At 40.1% G+C, this 19781-nt stretch overlaps 1 protein-coding gene across 1 annotated transcript in view; it reads right to left on the bottom strand.

Moving 5' to 3' along the window:
• Nucleotides 1-19781, bottom strand: part of BBS7 (Bardet-Biedl syndrome 7) — a 56932-nt gene that overhangs the window by 36281 nt on the left and 870 nt on the right. Inside the window, exons 2-7 of the mRNA XM_043973384.1 lie at nt 16324-16389; nt 12327-12389; nt 9793-9968; nt 6729-6915; nt 4850-4922; nt 1625-1741 (exon numbers count right to left, since the gene is read on the bottom strand). Coding sequence (XP_043829319.1) covers nt 1625-1741; nt 4850-4922; nt 6729-6915; nt 9793-9968; nt 12327-12389; nt 16324-16389 — 682 coding nt within the window. The remainder of the gene's footprint in view (nt 1-1624; nt 1742-4849; nt 4923-6728; nt 6916-9792; nt 9969-12326; nt 12390-16323; nt 16390-19781) is intronic.

Genomic DNA, 19781 nt, shown 5'->3' with positions numbered 1-19781 from the left:
CACCTAGCTGCCCCTTAACTAGGGATTTTTAATTTGTCCTTCTCTAGTTTTTTTAGACATCCAATTCATTGATTTGCTTTCTCTATTTTATTGATATAAGTATCTGAAGATATAAAATTTCACCTAATTATAATGCATTGGCTATATCCCATAAAGCTTGAAATGTTATCTCATTGTTGTCATTCTCTTTAATGAAATTATTGATTGTTTCTATGATTTGTTCTTTGACCCACTCATTTTTTTAAGAATTAGATTATTTAGTTTCCAATTAGGTTTTTTTCTTTTTTTTTTTCCTTTTTTTTTTTTTTTTGCAGGGCAATGGGGGTTAAGTGACCTGCCCAGAGTCACACAGCTAGTAAGTGTCAAGTTTCTGAGGCCGGATTTGAACTCAGGTCGTCCTGACTCCAGGGCTGGTGCTTTATCCACTTGCGCCACCTAGCTGCCCCCTCCAATTAGTTTTTAATCTATGTTTTCATGGCTCTTTATTAAATATAATTTTTACTGTATTATGACCTGAAAAGGATGCTTTTAATATTTTTGCTTGTGAAGTTTCTATGCCCTAATACATGGTCAATTTGAGTAGGTGCCATGTACCAGAAATCTACCATATATAACTTTTCTAAAATGTACATCCTTAAGTTCTTTCTTGTTTATTTTTTTGGTTAGATTTATCTAGTTATGAGGGAGGAAAGCTGAGATCTCTTCTCTTGTAACTCATTTAATTTTCCTTGAAGAATCTGGATGCTATAGCATTTGGTGCATATATATGTTTAGTAGTGATATTACTTCATCACCTATGGTTCCTTTTAGCAAGATGTAGTGTGAAGGGTAGACTAGAGTAGAGACTCAAGGGTAGGGACCAATCCGAAGGTTATTGGTTGTAAAAGCTTTCATGACTATCCTACCCACGTGGGTCAGAGAGCTAAATCTAGGGTTCAGACTGATTAAAGGTGGTTTTAACAAGGTAAGTTATCACAGTTTAAACAAAAATTAACTTATTTTATCTAGAAGGGTAAAGCACATAAGTATTTCTATTTTTTGCAGCCTGTAATAAGTGGTAAACACAGACCTTAAAACTGAGGAAGGAAAAAGAAAGGTATGGTCAGAGAACTGAAACAAAAAAGGAAACCTCTTAGCTTTAAGATGGAAGGATCTCCTTCTGAAAAATATTCTTTTTTTTTTTTTTTAAGTGAGGCAACTGGGGTTAAGTGACTTGCCCAGGGTCACACAGCCAGTTAAGTGTTAAGTGTCTGAGGCCAGATTTGAACTCAGGTACTCCTGACTCCAGGGCCGGTACTCTATCCACTGCGCCACCTAGCTGCCCCTGAAAAATATTCTTACATACAAAATAAATCCAGCAATTAAAGAAGGTCCCAGAGAAAAGGGAATGAGGATTCTTTTAAGTTAGTCATCCTTGAAAAGTGAATGAATGAAATAAAACTAACAACCCTCTTATATCACGTTATAGTCAGACACAAAGCATTTTCTATTCATTTGCTTTTGATCTTTACAACCATCCTGTTGGGGTAAGGGGAAAACTACTGTCTCCATTGAATGATGAGCTACAGATTTAATATAATACCGCTGGAGCGTTAGATTCCTCAAATGACAACAAATGACATACCTCCTCTCTTCTTCTCATTTCTCATTTCCCATTTATGGACTGGGTTGGATGTAGTGATCTGAATAATCCCAAGTTTTCCATCTGAAGTTCCAAACAGAAGATCCTCTCCAGATTCACCTAGGAAATCAAGGTGAAGTAAATATTAAATTTACAATTGAACCTTTAAAAAATAAATTATTTTCCTAACAGTTTTATGGGGGAAAATTTTAATTCTATGCAACGAAAAACAATCTGAATTAGTTTCTGGGTGTATATTTATGGAATGTTAGAGCTGGAAAGGATCTCAGAAACAATCAGATGTGGCCCCATTGTCTTAAGGGACCTTGAGAGGTAAGCTTGCAAATGGCTAGTCAGTAGCACTGCTGGGACCAGAATCCAAAGCTCTTCATCCTAAATTCCAAGTTCTTCCTTGACTCTATTAACTACAAAATGGGGTGCTCCAAAAGCCTTAATGCAGTTTTTGTTTTTGTGGGGCAATGAGGATTAAGTGACTTGCCCAGGGTCACACAGCTAGTAGGTGTCAAGTGTCTGAGGCCGGATTTGAACTCAGGTCCTCCTGAATCCAGGGCAGGTGCTTTATCTACTGTGCCACCTAACTGCCCCTCTTAATGCAGTTTTAAGCTATTAAAGCTTTAAAATGAAATCAGCTTATTTAATATTAATTTAATTAATATTAAAGCTTTGTTAATTAAATTATTTAAATTTTTATTAATTCAACATTAATGTAATTAATAATGAATTGAAACTAATTTAATATGGAAACTTTAATTGGTTAGAACTGCCCTTGGACTTTTGGGACACCCTTTATTTATGCCAGTATTTCAAAGAATGATTTCCTCATCAATGCAAGAACTCCCTCCACTGACAAAAGCTCATTTTCTTTATCTCTAACTACACAGACACATACTCTGATTGCTAACTTCATAGATTCATCTTCGAAAAGTGCCTGAGACCAGTGAGTAGTAAAGGTAGAAAACACCAACTACCATATTTATCTATTTTTTACCCAACATATTTCCCATTTTAAAACAGAACTTAAGTTTTAAAAGGACATTATAGGGGGCAACTAGGTGGCGCAGTGGATAAAGCACCGGCCCTGGATTCAGGAGTACCTGAGTTCAAATCCAGCCTCAGACACTTTACACGTACTAGCTATGTGACCCTGGGCAAGTCACTTAACCCCCATGGCCCCACCAAAAAAAAAGGACATTATATTTAAAGCTATATGGTACTTTATGATAACTTTTGTCCCATACATCTCCCAGTGTTTGCAGTGGTTGTACAAAGAATCTTCTTCTGAAGCGTTAATTACTCTGCCTTGTAAGACACCCAAATGGGCCACAACCAGGAATTAACACTTGGCTTTTACCTACCATTACATAGGGAATTATGAAAATTGGGCCTATAAAGAGAAAATGGAGAGGATCAAATAACCATCGAGCCCACCAGTTTCTTCATCAGCGGATCATTGTCTTACTACAGTTATATGATCATGAGCTCTGATTTTCCCTAAAGTTCTTACCATGATGAACAGAAAAAACTACAAAAATCCCATAACCCTCCAAACATGACGGGAATCACCAAGTTGTTAAGCTCCCTATTTCTCTAGAAGAATAGAAAAGAACAAAAGGAAATTTGGCCACACTGGAACTCTTTGAAAAAGGCTGTTGTGGAAGGGAAAGGTCACAAACTCGCTTTATTGGCTAACCTGGGCTGGCAGCAAGCCTTCACCTAGAGTCTGGGCACTGTGCGAGGTCCTAGGGGCACACGGAAGATATGGTCCCTATACCTAAGGTGCTCACAACCTCCTGGTGGTGGCACACTGCCTTTTACCCCAACCAAGGCAATCCCCTCCTGATTGGCCTCCTTGCCTCTAGTCTCTCCCTTCTCCAGGCCGCAGTTCACCCCTAAAGCCTGGTCTGGCCCCCAGGAGGCTCCATGCGACCTGCAGGAGAGATGAACCACTCTGCGTGGGTTTTACAACCCTGCACAATAGGGCTGCAGCCTTCCTTTCCAGACTTATTACACACCATTCTATTTCACGCTTGCTCTCCATGTTCCAGGCAAACAGGGCTACTCGCTGTTTCTTGCATGTGACATTCATCTCCTGTCTCACATCTTTGTCTCTAAAGTGCTTATGGGAAATTGGATATTACAATTATTTGTGCTTACATCTTACCCTCCCCAATCATTATGCACCATGAAAGCAGAGACAATGTCTTTTCTGAGCTCTGTCTTTCTGTCCACACTAGTAATAATGCTCTGCCTACAGGAGGTGATGTTTGCTCACTGAACAAATAGGAATATTTTAAGGAACATGATTCGACCTAGGTAATACAAATGATATTACAATAGGGTTCTATTTTATCAGTTCTTTTAGTTTGAAAAAAATACATATAGAACTGTCCTTTTAAGTACAAGTAACTACATACATTAACCATTCAATGATACTACAAAATATGTATTAAAGAAAAAAAGAATTAACATGAACATGTCTTCTAGGGGTGGACATAAAACCACTCGATTTTAGAGCTGTAAAAAGACCTTAAGAGATTATTTCAAGCCCTTCATTTCAGTAGCTGTAGAACACGAGACCCTGAGAAACACTGCAATTATTTAGTGGCAGAGTAGTGGTCAGGACTAGAACCCAGGTCTCCAGGGACAGTGTGCTCTTCCCTTTGCCCCACAACACTGCGCAAAATGTGTGGGCTGATTTTGTCTGCTATTTACTAGGGGGGGCTAAAGGTTTTCCTGATTCCCCCAGTTGTTGTTTTTAAATTTTTTTATTCTGAACTTGCAAATATCAAATAAAATGGCTATTTCCATATAAATATGGAACGGAACAGAAGAGGATTATGCATAAAATCACAAATCTCTATAATGTACACACTGCTTCTCTTTTAAAATATATAATAAATTCATCACTTAAACTTTAAAAAATAAAACACTTTAAAAGAATATTACAGGGGTGGCTAGGTGGCACAGTGGATAAAGCACTCACCCTGAATTCAGGAGGACATGAGTTCAAATCTGGCCTCAGATACTTGATGCTTACTAGCTGTGTGACCTTGGGCAAGTCACTTAACCCTCACTGTCCCGCCCCCCCAAAAGAATATTACAAACATAAAACTAGAAGTTATGTAGTATTGATAAGAACTTTTAACTCAGTATATAAACAACTTAACATGCTCCTCTACTTCGAGTATGAAAATGTCATCTATTTACCACCATTCCCATTATGTAAGGCGAGGACCGTGGGGGGACCAGGGACTTCCACTTCATACATCATATCAGACCCCTGAGGAAAAAAGCATGACGTGAAAACACTGAAATAATGGAATTCAAAATCTCGTCTTTTAAATAACAACAAGCATGCCTACGGTTATAAGTATTCAGATATAGTATTCTGCATGACTTTGACCCAGGGGTGTGCTAGTAAATTATATTTAACTACTGGCTTTGGGGGGTTTCAGGAATGTACCCATGACCCACTTGTAAGTTTAATCTGCATTGTAAACATTTTCTTCATCACTTTCTTAAGTCTAGACAATCAACAAAACAATAACTCAAGTCCTGATTTGTAGCATTTATCAGTTTCCAAGATTTAATTGCTCACAATGAAAATTTAACAATTGGCTCTCACCAGGCCTATACAAGCGGACTCAGTTCTCAAAAAACTGAAAAGGAATCTGAGCCAGGAAAACAAAGGGAACAGGAAGAGGAAAGTGAAAGGAAGAAGGGGGAAGGGAAGGAGGGGAAACCCTACAATTGGACAACAAACCTGTGAAGCTCCATTTGTGGGCAGAGCCCTGGGCTCAGTGGGGAGGGGGAGCAACAAAAAAACCTAAGTTAGACACGGTTCTGCCCTCATGGGGCTTATTAGGAAAATAGACAAATTAATGTTTAAATAAAGTTCACAGATGTGAGCTTTTCCTGCTTCAAATATTTTATTTTTAATTTGCTCCATTATAAAGTTATCACTGACATAAATCATTCGTTTGGACTCAGTGGTGGGCTAAGCTACACACGTGATTCTCCCGTTGTCCCTCAGCTGTGTCTGACTCTTCATGACCCCATTTGGGGTTTTCTTGGCAAACATCAGGATTGGTTTGCCCTTTCCTTCTCCAGATCATTTTACAGATGAGGAAACTGAGGCAAACAGGGTGAAGTGACTTGTACAGGGTCACACAGCTAGTCAGTGTCTGAGGCCAGATTTGAACTGAGGAAGATGAATCTTCCTGACTCCAAGACCAGTGCTCTGTGCACTATGGAGCCTCCTAGCTGCCCGACAATGCAGAGTTACATGAGATGACCTCTAAGATCATTCCTAGCGCTAAATCTCTGATTTTTTCTTTCATTTTGTTGTTGTTCAGTCGTTTCAGTCATGTCCGACTCTTCATGACCACATATTGGGTTTTCTTACACAGCTAGTAAGTGTCTAAGGCAAGATTTGAACTCATTAGGATGAGTCTTCCTGATTCCAAGCCCAGTACTCAATCTACTGCGCCAGCCATGATTTTCCCTGCATCCACCCAAATCACATATCCTGATTCCTTTCCTCATGTGTCTTCTTCCTTGAATGTTAGGAAGGAGAATAGAAGAGGTGCATGGGGTCATAGGAGGCCTTGGAGAGTAGACATGCTAGCCTTGATATGGCCAGAAATATGGGGTCAGAATAGTCTCCAAACAACAAAATTGGGTAGAGCTCCTTAAATGCCATCTCCCTGACAATGGCCAAAGCACTGTGCACATTGTCCCCAAACTAACAAGACAGTTTAAAATAGAAAGTCAGTGGAGCACTTAATTAGTAATTATCATTGTTTTAAATTAAGAGACAGAAGAGTGTGTGTGTGTGTGTGTGTGTGTGTGTGCGTGTGTGTTGTCAAACTGGACTGCTAGCAGTTCAGACAGCACATTTTCTCATCTCCCTCTCTCTCTGAAATTGCTTTATTTAAGTTAGTATAGAATCATTTACCTATCTGTTTTATTCCCTCCAGTTCAATGGGCAGAACTTGTCTTTGTATTCCTAGCCTCATGATAAAAGCCTCTTGAATTGAATATGGCTTAAACATGCAAAAGAAGGAAGTGGACAACAGTCACCTACCTGTAAAACTCGAAGCACTCTATCCTGACAAGCCAGGATAGGTATGATACAAGGCAATTTTTCAACTGGGAGACAGATCACATCATTGATCTTGTCCCCTGACAGGTAGTAATGTTGGTCTTTGCAGTCACAGTAATGGTTATAGATGTAACTGGCACAGAGGAAGAGATCAGAGCCAGAGATGTGCCTGGGAATGAGAGACAACAGGATAATTAAAAGGCTATTTCTCAAAACAGCAAACTGATGACTCAATCTTCTTTTGAGACTTTTAATGGAAAACAGTTCACCTCTACCAAAGACTAGGTTTTCCTGTTGCCTCGAAAGGCCCATAATGCCTTTCTCTACTTCCCTCCTTAATTTCTACCTTGACTGTGTTATGCTGCTACAATCTTTATTAAGTGACAATCTTGAAGAAGAACAATTTCAGCAGTCGCCTGGAAAAATTCAAACTGGAGGAAATAAAAACAGAGACACTAGAAATGCAATTGTATATTCTTTCTTTTCTTTTTTTTTTTTTAGTGAGGCAATTGGGGTTAAGTGACTTGCCCAGGGTCACACAGCCAGTAAGTGTTAAGTGTCTGAGGCTGGATCTGAACTCAGGTACTCCTGACTCCAGGGCCAGTGCTCTATCCACTGTGCCACCTAGCTGCCCCTTGATGCAATTGTATATTAATGGAAACAATTAAGCGACTAATTAAAGATGCATCTATCTTTTTAATTTTTAATTTTAATTTTAATTTTTTAATTCTTAATTTTTTTGAAGGACAATGAGGGCTAAGTGACTTGCTCAGGGTCACACAGCTAGTAAGTGTCAAGTGTCTGAAGTTGGATTTGAACTCAGGTTCTCCTGAATCCGGGGCTGGCGTTTTATCCACTGTGCCACCTAGCTGTCCCCAAGATACAGTTATCTTAAAAAATAATTTGTTTCTCCTAAAATTTTACAGTTCACTAAGAGGAAACTCTTAACAGCTTGGATAGTAAACTCAGAATTTTAAAAAATATTTTAAAAGTATAACTGGTCACTGTAGTGAGAGGAACATCTCTACTCAAGTCACTGTCTCATGGGATGAGCAAGTTTTTTGTTCATTCTTTCTTTCTCTAAAAGGCAGAGGAATCATGTCCAGGGCCTAATCCCAAGGCAGCATCCTGGTGAGCTGGGACACAGAAGGCCAGCCCACAAGGAATCAGTGCCTTCAGACTGGATGGATGGCCTATGGCTGCCCTGATCTGGATCCATGGGGAATATTCTTTCCCTGGTCAGGCTGAGCAACCTTCCTTTTGTCCCTGAGTGTTTGCTGATCTGTTCGCATCTCATTTCATTCCAGTCTGAGCCTGAAGCCCCTGACTGGCCTGCCTACAGTCTGGTCTACCGTTGTGCCTCTTCTACCAACGGGACGAATGAAACTTTCCATACGTTGTGGTCAGATTCCTATAACCAATTCAAGTAAAGACCTTAGGGCCTAACCTTGGCACTCAGCATCAGTCTAAAATTTAAGGAGTAAGACTGCGGTTAGAGTGCCCCCGCTTCATCAACTCTTTGTGGCGTTCCCCGCCACATCCCTCAGGGACCCAGCACCTTCTATTTCTCCACACCTCTGTACCCCACCCCCACCCCACCCCCCAAAACCTTGCTTTTAGGGAAGAGTTTGGCTTATTTTCACTACGTCCTTAAGGCTGAGCGCACAATCCCTCCCAGCTCAACTTGGACATTTTCCAGGGAACAAAGCCAAAGGCCTCAGGCCTTGTGTGAGATGGAATATGGAAGAGATCTCTGACTCCCATGAAACGGCATCAGATGGGGGGCTACACCCATAAGGCTAGCCCTGTTGGCAACAAAAGGTTAATACAGAACAAGGTGGCAGCAAACCAGTGTAAAAATGACCAAGAACCTCCAAAGTTGGGGTGTTTCTTTTTTTCTTTTTCTTTTTCGTTTATTTAGAATTTTATTTTCCCCCAATTACATGTAAAATAATTTTAATGTCCATTTTTAAAACTCTGTGTTCCAAATTCTCTTCCTCCCCGCTCCCCACCACCTCCTTAAGAAGGTAAGCGATTCAATATAAGTTATGCATGTGTGGTCATGCAAAGCCTTTCCATATTAGTCAGGTTGTGTAAGAAAACAGGCAAAAACAATTTAAGAAAAAGAAATTAAAAACAACGATGCTTCTATCTGCATTCTGACATCATCAGTTCTTTCTCTGGAGATGGAGTGCACATTCCCCAAGTCCTTCAGAGCTGTCTTGGATCATTACATTGCCAACAATGGCCAAGTCATTCACAGATGATCATCTCACAATATGGCTGCTACTTTGTATACAGTACATCTCACTGCATCAGCTCATCTAAATCTTTACAGGTTTTTCTGAGAGCATCCTGTTCATCATTTCTTACAGCACAATAGTGTTCTGTCACAATCTCATCCCATAGTTTGTTCAGCCATTCCCCCATGGGTGGGCATCTTCCCAAGTTCCAATTCTTTACACCAGAAAAGGGCTGCTGTAAATATTTTTTTTGGACATATAGGTCCTTTAACTTTTTGGTTTTTATCTATTTTTAGATACTGACCTAGTAGTGGTATTGTTAGGTCAAAGAGTATGCAGGGTTTTATAGCCCTTTGGCCATAGTTCCAAATTGCTCTACAGAATGTTTGAATCAGTTCACAACTCCACCAATGGTGCATTAATGTCTCATTTTCCCCATATCCCCTACAACATTTGTCATTTTCCTTTGCTGTCCTATTATCCAGTCCAATAGGTATGAGGTAATTGGGTTTTTCTTTTAACCTATTTCTTTATTTAAAAAAAAAAGTTCTCATTTTGTATTTAAGTTTTAAATGAATTTTAAAATTTACCAAAAAACATAAATAAACTCTGCACAGCTCTTACAAAGAAGACAGAGGGACAGGTGGGGAATGCAAGATTATCAAAACCACCAAACTGAGGATGAGATCGTTCAAGAAGCACTTTTGGCCTTCACATCATGCCCTTTGGGGAAGGCAGGCCGTGAAGCTGTACCTAAACATCATCTATTCAGACACAGGGCTTGGTCAAAATGATCAACATACATGGCTTTGATGCTTTCGGTGAGGTTGGTTTCAAATGAAAGGAACTGCTTTCCCCTCTTTGTGAAACCTCTGATTTCTGAGCCCGTAGCCACAAAAATCTTCTCCTGTGGTGTGCTAAGTGCTCCTCCTAGCTCCAGCCGTGCTATCTTCAGCCCTGGCAAAGTCTTGAACACTGGCTGCAAGAAGCATGAGTGAAATAATAAGCCTTTGGGGAATATCTTCCTTTTTGTCATTAAGGAACACCAAGTATCACTTCAAAGTACCATAAGCTTAATGAGCACAATTAGATAAAATTTCATTTCAGTTTTTAGCATTTTTTCCTGATAAATGTTCTTTAAGTATTGTATTTATTTATATAAATAAGCATACTTATTTGTACATGCATATTTCACAAAGCTAAAGACCAAGTACTGTTAATATAAAGCAGAGAAGGTGAACTAACAAATTCACAAGGGCCTTGTTTAGATCTCAAAGACATCAGCCTGAATCAGCTGTTTGAACCAATCCTTTCTTAAGCCTTCACTGTCACTGACGCCTGTCATGTCAGCTAAAGCATGAGAATTTAACCCCCAATACTGATACAAATAGCACAGCATTTTACTTGGCTTTTGCTAACATGGGATTACCCTTCAGAGCAGAATCACAAACAGAACTCATGTGAATTTACTCCTACTTCTCTGCTAATGACATTCCCATGAGTTCCTCTTTATTTTTTTTTGTTTCCTCTTTATTTTTTAATGAACAAGCATTCCTTTTCTCTTCCTACTGAGCTCCCCTCCTATGCCTTCTGAAAAAGAAAAACAACATCCTTATAACACATCTGTATAGTCAAGCAAAACAAACTCCCACATCGGCCAGGTCCCAAAATGTATATCTAGTTCTTTACCTTGAATCCTCACCTCTCTTTTGTAGGTGGGCGGCATGTCCTTGGACCCTGCACTGACCAGAATCTTTCAAAGCTGTTTGTCTTTCCAGCATTATGTTTACTGTAGAAACTGTTCTGGTTCTTCTCCCTTCATTTTGCATCAGCATGAAGTAGCCTTCCCAGGTTCTCTGAAGCCATCCCTTTTACCATTCCACAATCTGTTCAGCCATTCTCTAATGGACACGGATCCCCTTTGCTCCCAAGTCTTTGCCATTTAAAAAAAAGCAGCTATCAAGAGTTTTTTCTAGCTATGTCCTTTTCCTTCTCCTTTGATCTCTTTGGGGTATAGACCCAGTAGTAGTGTCACAGGCTCACACATACCATACACCACACACCATATACCACTCACTACACAGATATATGTGTATAAACACACATGTGGATATACAGATATATAGATGTGTATATATACCACACATGTACATATACACACACGTATATACATACATGTGCACACACATATTTTCTAAACAAGCCTAAGGAATCCAAGCACCATATATGTGTATACATGTATATATCCACATTGTATTTATATATAATATATACACACATACATGGTCTGGAGCTGTGTCTCTGCCTCGTTTTGTATACATGTCTATGTGTGTATACGTGTGTGTTGTGTACGTGTGCATATACACACATACAATATACACTGGGGTACTCACAGATACACATATGTATGCACACATATGAAATGATGGGACAGAGTTATGCTTTTATGAGTGTAGGGAGTTCCCAGGGAGAAGCTCCCTCTCTGCCGAGGTGATCACCTGCTCTGCAGAGGGCACCGAGCATTTAAGTGACGTGTCCTGGGTCACATGGCCAGTACGTGTCAGACGCAAGACTTGAACCCAGGCCTTCCTGACTCCAAGGCCAAAGCTCCGTGATTCGTGGCCCACTGCCTCTCTCTTTCTATACACACAGATGATAATGGAAAAGTCACTGTACAGTTGCACATTTAAAAAAAATATCTTCTAGAACAAATAATTCCAATTCTCTTCCAGAAGTCAGAGTGAGTAGAAGCAGCCCTGCCCCGCGCTCCCACATCTACTCCAACAAAGATATTTCTTAGAGGAGAAACTGTGGTAAGTGCATTCTGCCAAACCATTTCCCTACAAAGAGACAGCTGGAGCCTGTGGGCACTAGGGAAAGGGTCCCCTCAGACAAGTGTGGCAGGGAGACAGGGTGAACCAAAGAGACTGGGGCTGCATGCAGCTTGGTCTCATGATAAAACCACAAGGGAGGCTCAACAGCCCATGGAGCTGGGGAAGAATATGCTTGTTATTTTTCTCCAATTCAAAATCTCTCTAATGCTAATTGAAGGTACATCTAAATTTAGGTCTATGAGATGAGGAAATGCATACATTTATTCCCAACTGTGAGTGGCAATGGCTTTTCCTAAGCCATTTATCAAGCAAAAGCATCCCAAGCTGTCTGCTATTACCCTATTCAGTGTAAGTATTTGGGTCTGAAACAAATTTTCTTTTTAATTTTTTAAATGTCATTTCTATTGTCAAAATATGCATTTTAGGCCTTTTTAAGCTTCAGTTAAGAAAATGGAAGGAGAGCTTTTCTCTCTCTAAAGCACATTCCAGAATTCTCCACTTACCACAGCTTCTCCTTTCTTGATGCCAAAACAGGTAACCACGCCATCTTGATCTCCAACAACCACCTTCGACAAATTGAACAGCATAAAGTCACTATTTTTCCACTTTATTACGCATGCATAAAAAAATTACTGTCTTATTATTCAACAAATGTTTACTTGGTATCCATTCTGTTCATGGCACTATGCACATTACAGAAAGCAGGACTTTAGATTTGTACAGATGGGGAAATCCAGACAGGACCAACAAAAATCCAAAGGATTATAAACTTGGACATAGGAAGAAAAGTTGTGTGCCGTACGGAAGTGTGTGACTCTATGTTCTCCAAATGAGAACAGAACAAGAGGAGACTGTCTTAAATCGCAGCAGGACAGACTAAACACCCATACAACCCTGAGAATTTCCAGAGATTATCCCTCAGGAAGGATTAACCTAGAAGGCTACGGCGTCTCTTTAATAACACAAGAGGTGCTCGTGTCTTTTTTTTACAAGTATAGCAGATCTTTTATTTTTTAACTAACTTTAAGTAATTGTTCTGGAAAGCACAGGTTAAGCAGTAATACATTCCAGTAGTTTCCCCCTCCTCCTCCTGTTGCCCATGTGTCTTTAGTGGTTTAAGCAATGTTCTGTGCTGAGAGAAAAAATACAATATGTGATGCTGAAATTTCGTCCCTGATGAAGTATGAAGCACTGTGGTTAGTGGTACATTTGATTCGCTACCTTACTAAATGATACTACAGGATTGCAGATTTATAAATAGAAGCGACCTCTGATTATTTTGGCCTAACCCCTTCATTTTATGAATGAGGAAACTGATTCTCAGAGAACTAAAGCGATTTGTCCAAAGCAGCAGAGACAAGACTTGAACTTGGACTGTCTGACTATACTTCCAAGGGGGCTAAAAAGCACGCAGCCATCAGCAAAAGGCCTGATGATTTTTCCATGTAAATATTGCTGGCATGGCATATGATCACGACTTTGCAGTTGCTTAAAAATCCTACTCTTGTACTAATGAACAGAAGTCACCCTGTAGAAATCACTGAATTCACATTGACATAAAAATCATCCATTCTGTTCATCAAATGCAAAGATCATGTCAGAGAGAGGTTGCTGTGCCCTTAAAGAAAATGTGATCAGTGGCTAAAGGAGGCAGTTTCTTTGCACCATATTATGTGTTTTTGTTTCTTTGTGTACTCCCAAAGACAACGCTCCAAGCAATACTAAGTATTGCTTGGTGCTTCCGAAGTGTTGAATTTCAAGTGTGCGTTTATGTTCCTACACCATGAGGTATAGCTAAGTGTGTGGCCCATTCAGTAGTCACATGAAGTCTTTCTTTCTCCCCAGTTGCTGGTGCCTTCCTTCCCTATTACCCTGTACTCACTCTCCTTATATTTATTCAGTAGATCCTTGTATTTCCTGTTAGAATGTAAGCTCCATGTGAGGGATGGTTTCATTCTCTGTACCTGTACCCCCAGCTACTAAGCACAGAGTCTGCTACCATCCATGTGCTTAATAATTACTTGTTTCTTAACTGATTTCAGGCATGGTAGACAGACAGAGTTGGCTCCAGAATTTAACTGGAGGAAGACAGGCATTTGGGAAACTGCACAGAGTTTGTAAGAAACCCAGACTACTTCTTTTTTATTGGTTCTTTTGGCGGGCAATGAGGGTTAAGTGACTTGCCCAGGGTCACACAGCTAGTGTCAAGTGTCTGAGGCAGGATTTAACTTTAACTGAGGTCCTCCTGAATCCAGGGCCAGTGCTTTATCCACTGTACCACCTAGATGCTCCGCCCCCCTCCTCCCCCCCCCCCCGCCTCCCCCCCTCCTATTACTTCGTTAGGCAAAAATCATCTTCCTAAGATAAGTGAGCTCCTGGTGATGCTGTGTGGTTGTGAATCTTGGGACACAAACTCTCTGAAGAATTAACAAGTGTCCCAAAGTTCAGAAAAGGGAGACACGTATGTGCAATAACAGCCAAAGCCCAAAAGGTGATGGAAAGGGCATCAGCAACAATGTACATTCAGACAAGGAGGTGGACCCATCATGGGACAAAAGCAAGGGATGGACAGCCAGAGTGTCACACTCGTGTCCACAAAATATCAGAAGACCTAAAGGGTCTGGCGTGCCAAGGGTAGAGTAGTGTGAGTGTCCTTCTGAGGCACAGGCAATAAGGTGCTACACTGTCTGGGGAGAATCTTCAAACCATAAACAAGGAAGAACTCCCGGATATACAATCAGAATGGTATGGTTTGTCTCCAACCCCTGTGGTACTCCATATTCCTGCATCTAAATGGTAAACTTGAAAAAAACAACAGTAGATAGCACAGTGATTGTAAAGACAAAAACAAAGAACCTGAGTTACTTCTTTTTGTCATTGTATTTGAAACAGTGTATGAACTTCAAGGCATATTTTTGTTTGATACATGCAAATTTTAGGTCATACATGAAATACTTTACTGAATTTGCACAATATCTTAAAAATAGAACTTTATGCTTATTTTTAATTATTATTTTAAAATTAAAGAACAAATCAAGAAAATAAGACATGACATCAGTGGTACAATTTAGTACTCACCTACACTTTGTCTTTTGCAGACATTTTGGCTTTATTAAATTCACTTGTGAAATGGGATTTTTACAAATCTCTTTACAAATGTATCCTTATGTTTAATACCTTTTCTAACTATTTGTATATCTGTTGTTTCATGTGAAAGAAACGTTTGAAAACTTAAATTAATAAAAGTATTCTTTGATCAACCATGAGAGAAGACAGAAATATCAAATCTGGTTCAATTGCCTATTGAAAATGAATTTGCAGGGGGCGACTAGGTGGCGCAGTGGATAAAGCACCGGCCCTGGATTCAGCAGTACCTGAGTTCAAATCTGGCCTCAGACACTTGACACTTACTAGCTGTGTGACCTTGGGCAAGTCACTTAACCCCCATTACCCCACCAAAAAAAAAAAAAAAAGAATATGTAAAGATAAATTTTGAGGCTGTCCAACCCATACTTTTGCCCTATGATGAGTCCAAAAAAAAAATAGTAATGTTAATATTCATTACTGTGACAGACCAACATGCAGGTATAAGTTTAAAAAAATAACACAATTTTAAAGTTTTCATCCTTTTTTCCTTTGTAATACTATAATATCCATTTTTAATTAAAACATTTTTACTGAATGATTATATACAAAGTCCAATAAAAGATAATTTTTGCTGAATGCACTTCTTTGCTGGCCAATATTTTACTTTCATGATTATTGCTGAAAATAATTTTGTCAAAAAAAGAAGGGAATTTAAAAAAAAATAATCTGTTCTGGGTATGCCACTGGTTAAAGGACAGAATCTACTACAGTGGGTAGATCCTCAATGCGGAATGTGCAGAAGGACATGGATAAAAATCACCAGGGATGGGGTTAAGATCGTCAATGATGGAAGAAATACCCATACCGATGAGATCACAATTATACCCAAGTATTGAAGGCTTAGAATTCTGCATACAAGCAAATTTATTTGAATGTTGTAGATAAGAAAGTATTCATTTCCTTATGAAGTATATTATGTCCCTTCACATTGACTAATGGAGGAAAATGAATTCAAGAAATACTATTCAATTTTAAAGCACCTTTAAAAAGACTAACCCTTTATTAAAAAAAAAAAATGCTAACCTGGGGCAGCTGGGTGGCACAGTGGATAGAGCACTGGCCCTGGAGTCAGGAGTACCTGAGTTCAAATCCGGCCTCAGACACTTAACACTTACTGTGTGTACAGGGTCTATATGACCCTGGGCAAGTCACTTAACCCCAATTGTCTCACTTAAAAAAAAAAAACACAAAAAACTAACCTTATCAATAAGGCAAAGAAAGTACTTTAAAAACACAGTTTCCCAAAAACCAAATTTCCCTTCCCCGTTCAATTTCTCACGATTAAGTCAAATTCAAGAGAGAAACACATGAGCAGAGGCTGCTACTTAGTCATAAGTGGGAAAGAATTAGCACCTTCTGTGTTGCTCTTCGTCCTGATGCTGGGAGCAGCTTCATGGTCTTCTGAGAGGTCACTCCCACCTAGGAAAACATACATCAGAAGGTTTGATAATTAGCCAATTATGATCAAAGTAAGCAGATTTCACCTGTGACTAAATAGTTTACAGTGAAACCCTCATAAATATCATATAATCAGAATCCTTAAGGCGTGCTCAAATTTTCTATAGTCAACTTTATCCATAAATTAGAAACTCTATATTTGAAATCACAAAGTAAAGGACATTGATCACTTGCTTATGGCATGGTGGTAAAGGGTACTTCTAAGAGTTTTCTGGGAAAAAGTCAGGCTAATAAAATAATCTGCAGATTCTTCCTTAAGAAAGCAATTCTTCTTAAATCTCTGCAAATTTGTAAATGTAATGCAATGGGGGGGGGGATCATACTGTTAGTAATTGCTAAAGTATCAAGCAGAATGATGATAACTACCGATTCAACTGATAAAGCTCTTAGATAACAAATACCACTTAATGTACTGCAGTCTTCAAAGTCTTCCCTCCCACTGGATCCTCACCGTAGCTCTGTATGGTATGGAAGGCAGGTATGATTTGGCCCTCTCTTTTCTCTCTCTGCAATCTCATCAGCTCTAAAGGGATGATGTCTTGGCCTTCTCCTAAGCTCCAAGCGCTCATCACTCATTGTCTATTGGACATCTCTAACTGGATGTCTTGTAGGCATCTCAAACTGAACCTGTTGAACTCATTAGCTTTCCTCTCAAACCTTTCCCGCTCCCTAACTTCTCTATGTCGATTCAAAGTACTCCATCCTTCCAGTTAAACAGATTTGGAACCTCACACTCATTAATGACTCTTTCTTCTTTGTCACCCTGTGTATCTTGGCAATCACTACAACAGCTCATACATCGTTGGTCCTCTTCTCTGACACAGCCACCATCTTAATTCAGGGACTCATTGCCTTTTACTTGCTACTACAATGGCCTTCTAACCTTCATCAGGTCAGCCCCCCACTCAAGAAACTGCAATGAATCTGGCTTCAGACACTTGACACTTACTGGCTGTGTGACCCTGGGCAAGTCACTTAACCCTCATTGCCCCATCAAAAAAAAAAAAAGAAAGAAAGAAAGAAAGAAAGAAAGAAAAAAGGGGAAAAAAGAAACTGCAATGGCTCCCACTTGACTCTGGCATGAAATATAGCCCTTCACAGTCTCCAGAGTACATTTCCAGGTTTAGTACACGTAACTGTAAAGGAGGCTAACATTCTAGCTGTGATGTCTAAAATCTAATGAGTGGTCGCCTTAAATTAGAAAACGTATAGCACCAGTCTTTGGGCACTAAGTATTTATTAAAGTATATTAGGGGTTAGTAAAGAGAAACACGTGGATAAAGTATTAGATTTTCCTGCTCTCCCTAATCTGCTTCCCCTGCCAACAAGTCAAAGTCTCCAACCCAAAAGGCACGCTCGATCCTTGGCTCCTCCCAGAAGCCTCCTGAGAAACCAGAAACAGGGCCGTGTACACACACACACACACACACACACACACACACACACACCTCCAAGCTAATTGTCTGGTAGCTCTGATTGACAGGTCCCACAGGTGGTTCTATAGATGTAACTTCCAGATGCTAGTCATGTGGTTTCTAAATCACATACTTTCTCCTCATGGCGGAGCTTCCCTGCAATATCTCTCCAGCAGGGGTGTCATTCCAATTCTCACATAACTTTCCTTCACACCTCTACACTTCACCAAAGTGGTCTTCAAGCTCACCATCTACAACACGCACCGTCTCCTATCTCCACACTTCTGCAGACTTTAATGCCAGAAAGCACTCCCTCATCTACCACTTAGATCCTAAGTTTCTTTCCAAATTCAGCCCAAGTATCACTCCTGCAGAAAGCCCTTCATAACCTGCCCCCTCCCCTAAGCTTCACAGTCTTTGTAGATCTTACTTCACTAAACACAATCTGTAACCCGAAATACTGGGCTCCAAACCAAACACTCCCAGCTTTCAACTCTGGGCATTTTCCGTGTCCGTCCCCTATGCCTGAAATTCTCTCCCACCTCATCTCCCCCTCCTGGATCTCTTCATTCCCAGCAAAAACCCCACCTTCTATAGGAATCCTTTTCCAAGTCCCCTGAGAACTATGCCTTCCTTCTATTGATTGTCCCCAACCTATTGCATCCAGATTATTTGTATACAATCAAAATGTCAGCACGTTGTCTCTCCCATTAGACTGCGTAGTCCTTGAGAGCAGGGGCTGGGTTGTTTTGGGGTTTTTTTTTGCCTTTCTTTGCATACTCAGCACTGTGCACAGTGCCTGGCATAGAGGGCATTCAATAAATGCTTGTTGATGGATTCCCCCAGTTACTAGAGCCACACCCAAAAATACATGCACTGGATATATCTGATATTTTATTTTCTATGTACTCATTCCCATCCAATAAGCTCCCTGAAGGCAGGAACTGCTTTGTTTTGTCTTTAGTGCCTGGCTCATCTGGGGCAGAGGTGGCAAGGTCCTTCCAATGGCATAGGGAGATACCTAAGAGGAAATCCACCACTGATACAGATTAGCAAATGCTCTCCAATTTAGTTTTTGACAGTTATGGGATCAATAGAAGGTTAAGTAAGATGCCTAGGGCCACAAAGTATCTAGCAGTGTTCTCAGGTTCAAGTCAGGTTCATTATCTACCTCCACTGGAATGTAAGCAGAGACTATCTTACTTTTCTGTACCTATGCCAGGTGCTTAGCTGAGGGCTTTGCATATGCTGCTTAATAAATGCTTGCTTGCTTGCTTCATTCATTCATTCATTCATTCAAGCTCTGTGATCCTGGACATGTGACGACATCTCAGTTCTCTTGGCCGCTTGTGTTGCTATTGAATTGTTTCACTCATGTACAACTCTGTGACCCTGTTTGAGGTTTTCTAGGCATAGATACTGGAGTGGTTTGCCATTTCCTTCTCCAGTTCATTTTACACATAAGGAAACTGAGGCAAACAGTTAAGTGGTGGGCCATGGGTCACTCTGCTAGTAAGTGTTTGAGACTGGACTTGAACTCAGGAAAATGAGTCGTCTTGATCCAGCCTGGTACTCTAGCCACTGAGCCACCAGCTAGTATCGAACTCAGACAGAAATGAGGGCCACTAAACCATACATAAGTCTCCCCGCTGGCAACATAATGAGTTAGAAAACCATATATTCACATTCTCTATGTCTTATTGTATTTGTATTTATTTGGGGGAGTGTTGCTGGCTCTGTGTTTGACCTCCACTCTAGGCAAAGACTCTTAGTTACAGAGCACATGCTGACCTGCACTGGCAGAGGAAGTGTCCACTGAGGAAATCGTGGGTCTGGACCAAAAAAATCATACCTGTTTTCAATTCAACAATTATTTATTAAGCCCATGCTATTAGGTGCTATGCTGTGCTGGTAACTGGGGACACAGAAGCAAGCTAC

Source organism: Dromiciops gliroides, chromosome 6 (assembly GCF_019393635.1).
Source record: "Dromiciops gliroides isolate mDroGli1 chromosome 6, mDroGli1.pri, whole genome shotgun sequence".
NCBI classification, from domain to species: Eukaryota; Metazoa; Chordata; class Mammalia; order Microbiotheria; family Microbiotheriidae; genus Dromiciops; species Dromiciops gliroides.
The sequence above is the reverse complement of the archived record's forward strand: the minus strand, read 5'-3'. Positions and strand labels throughout refer to the sequence as shown.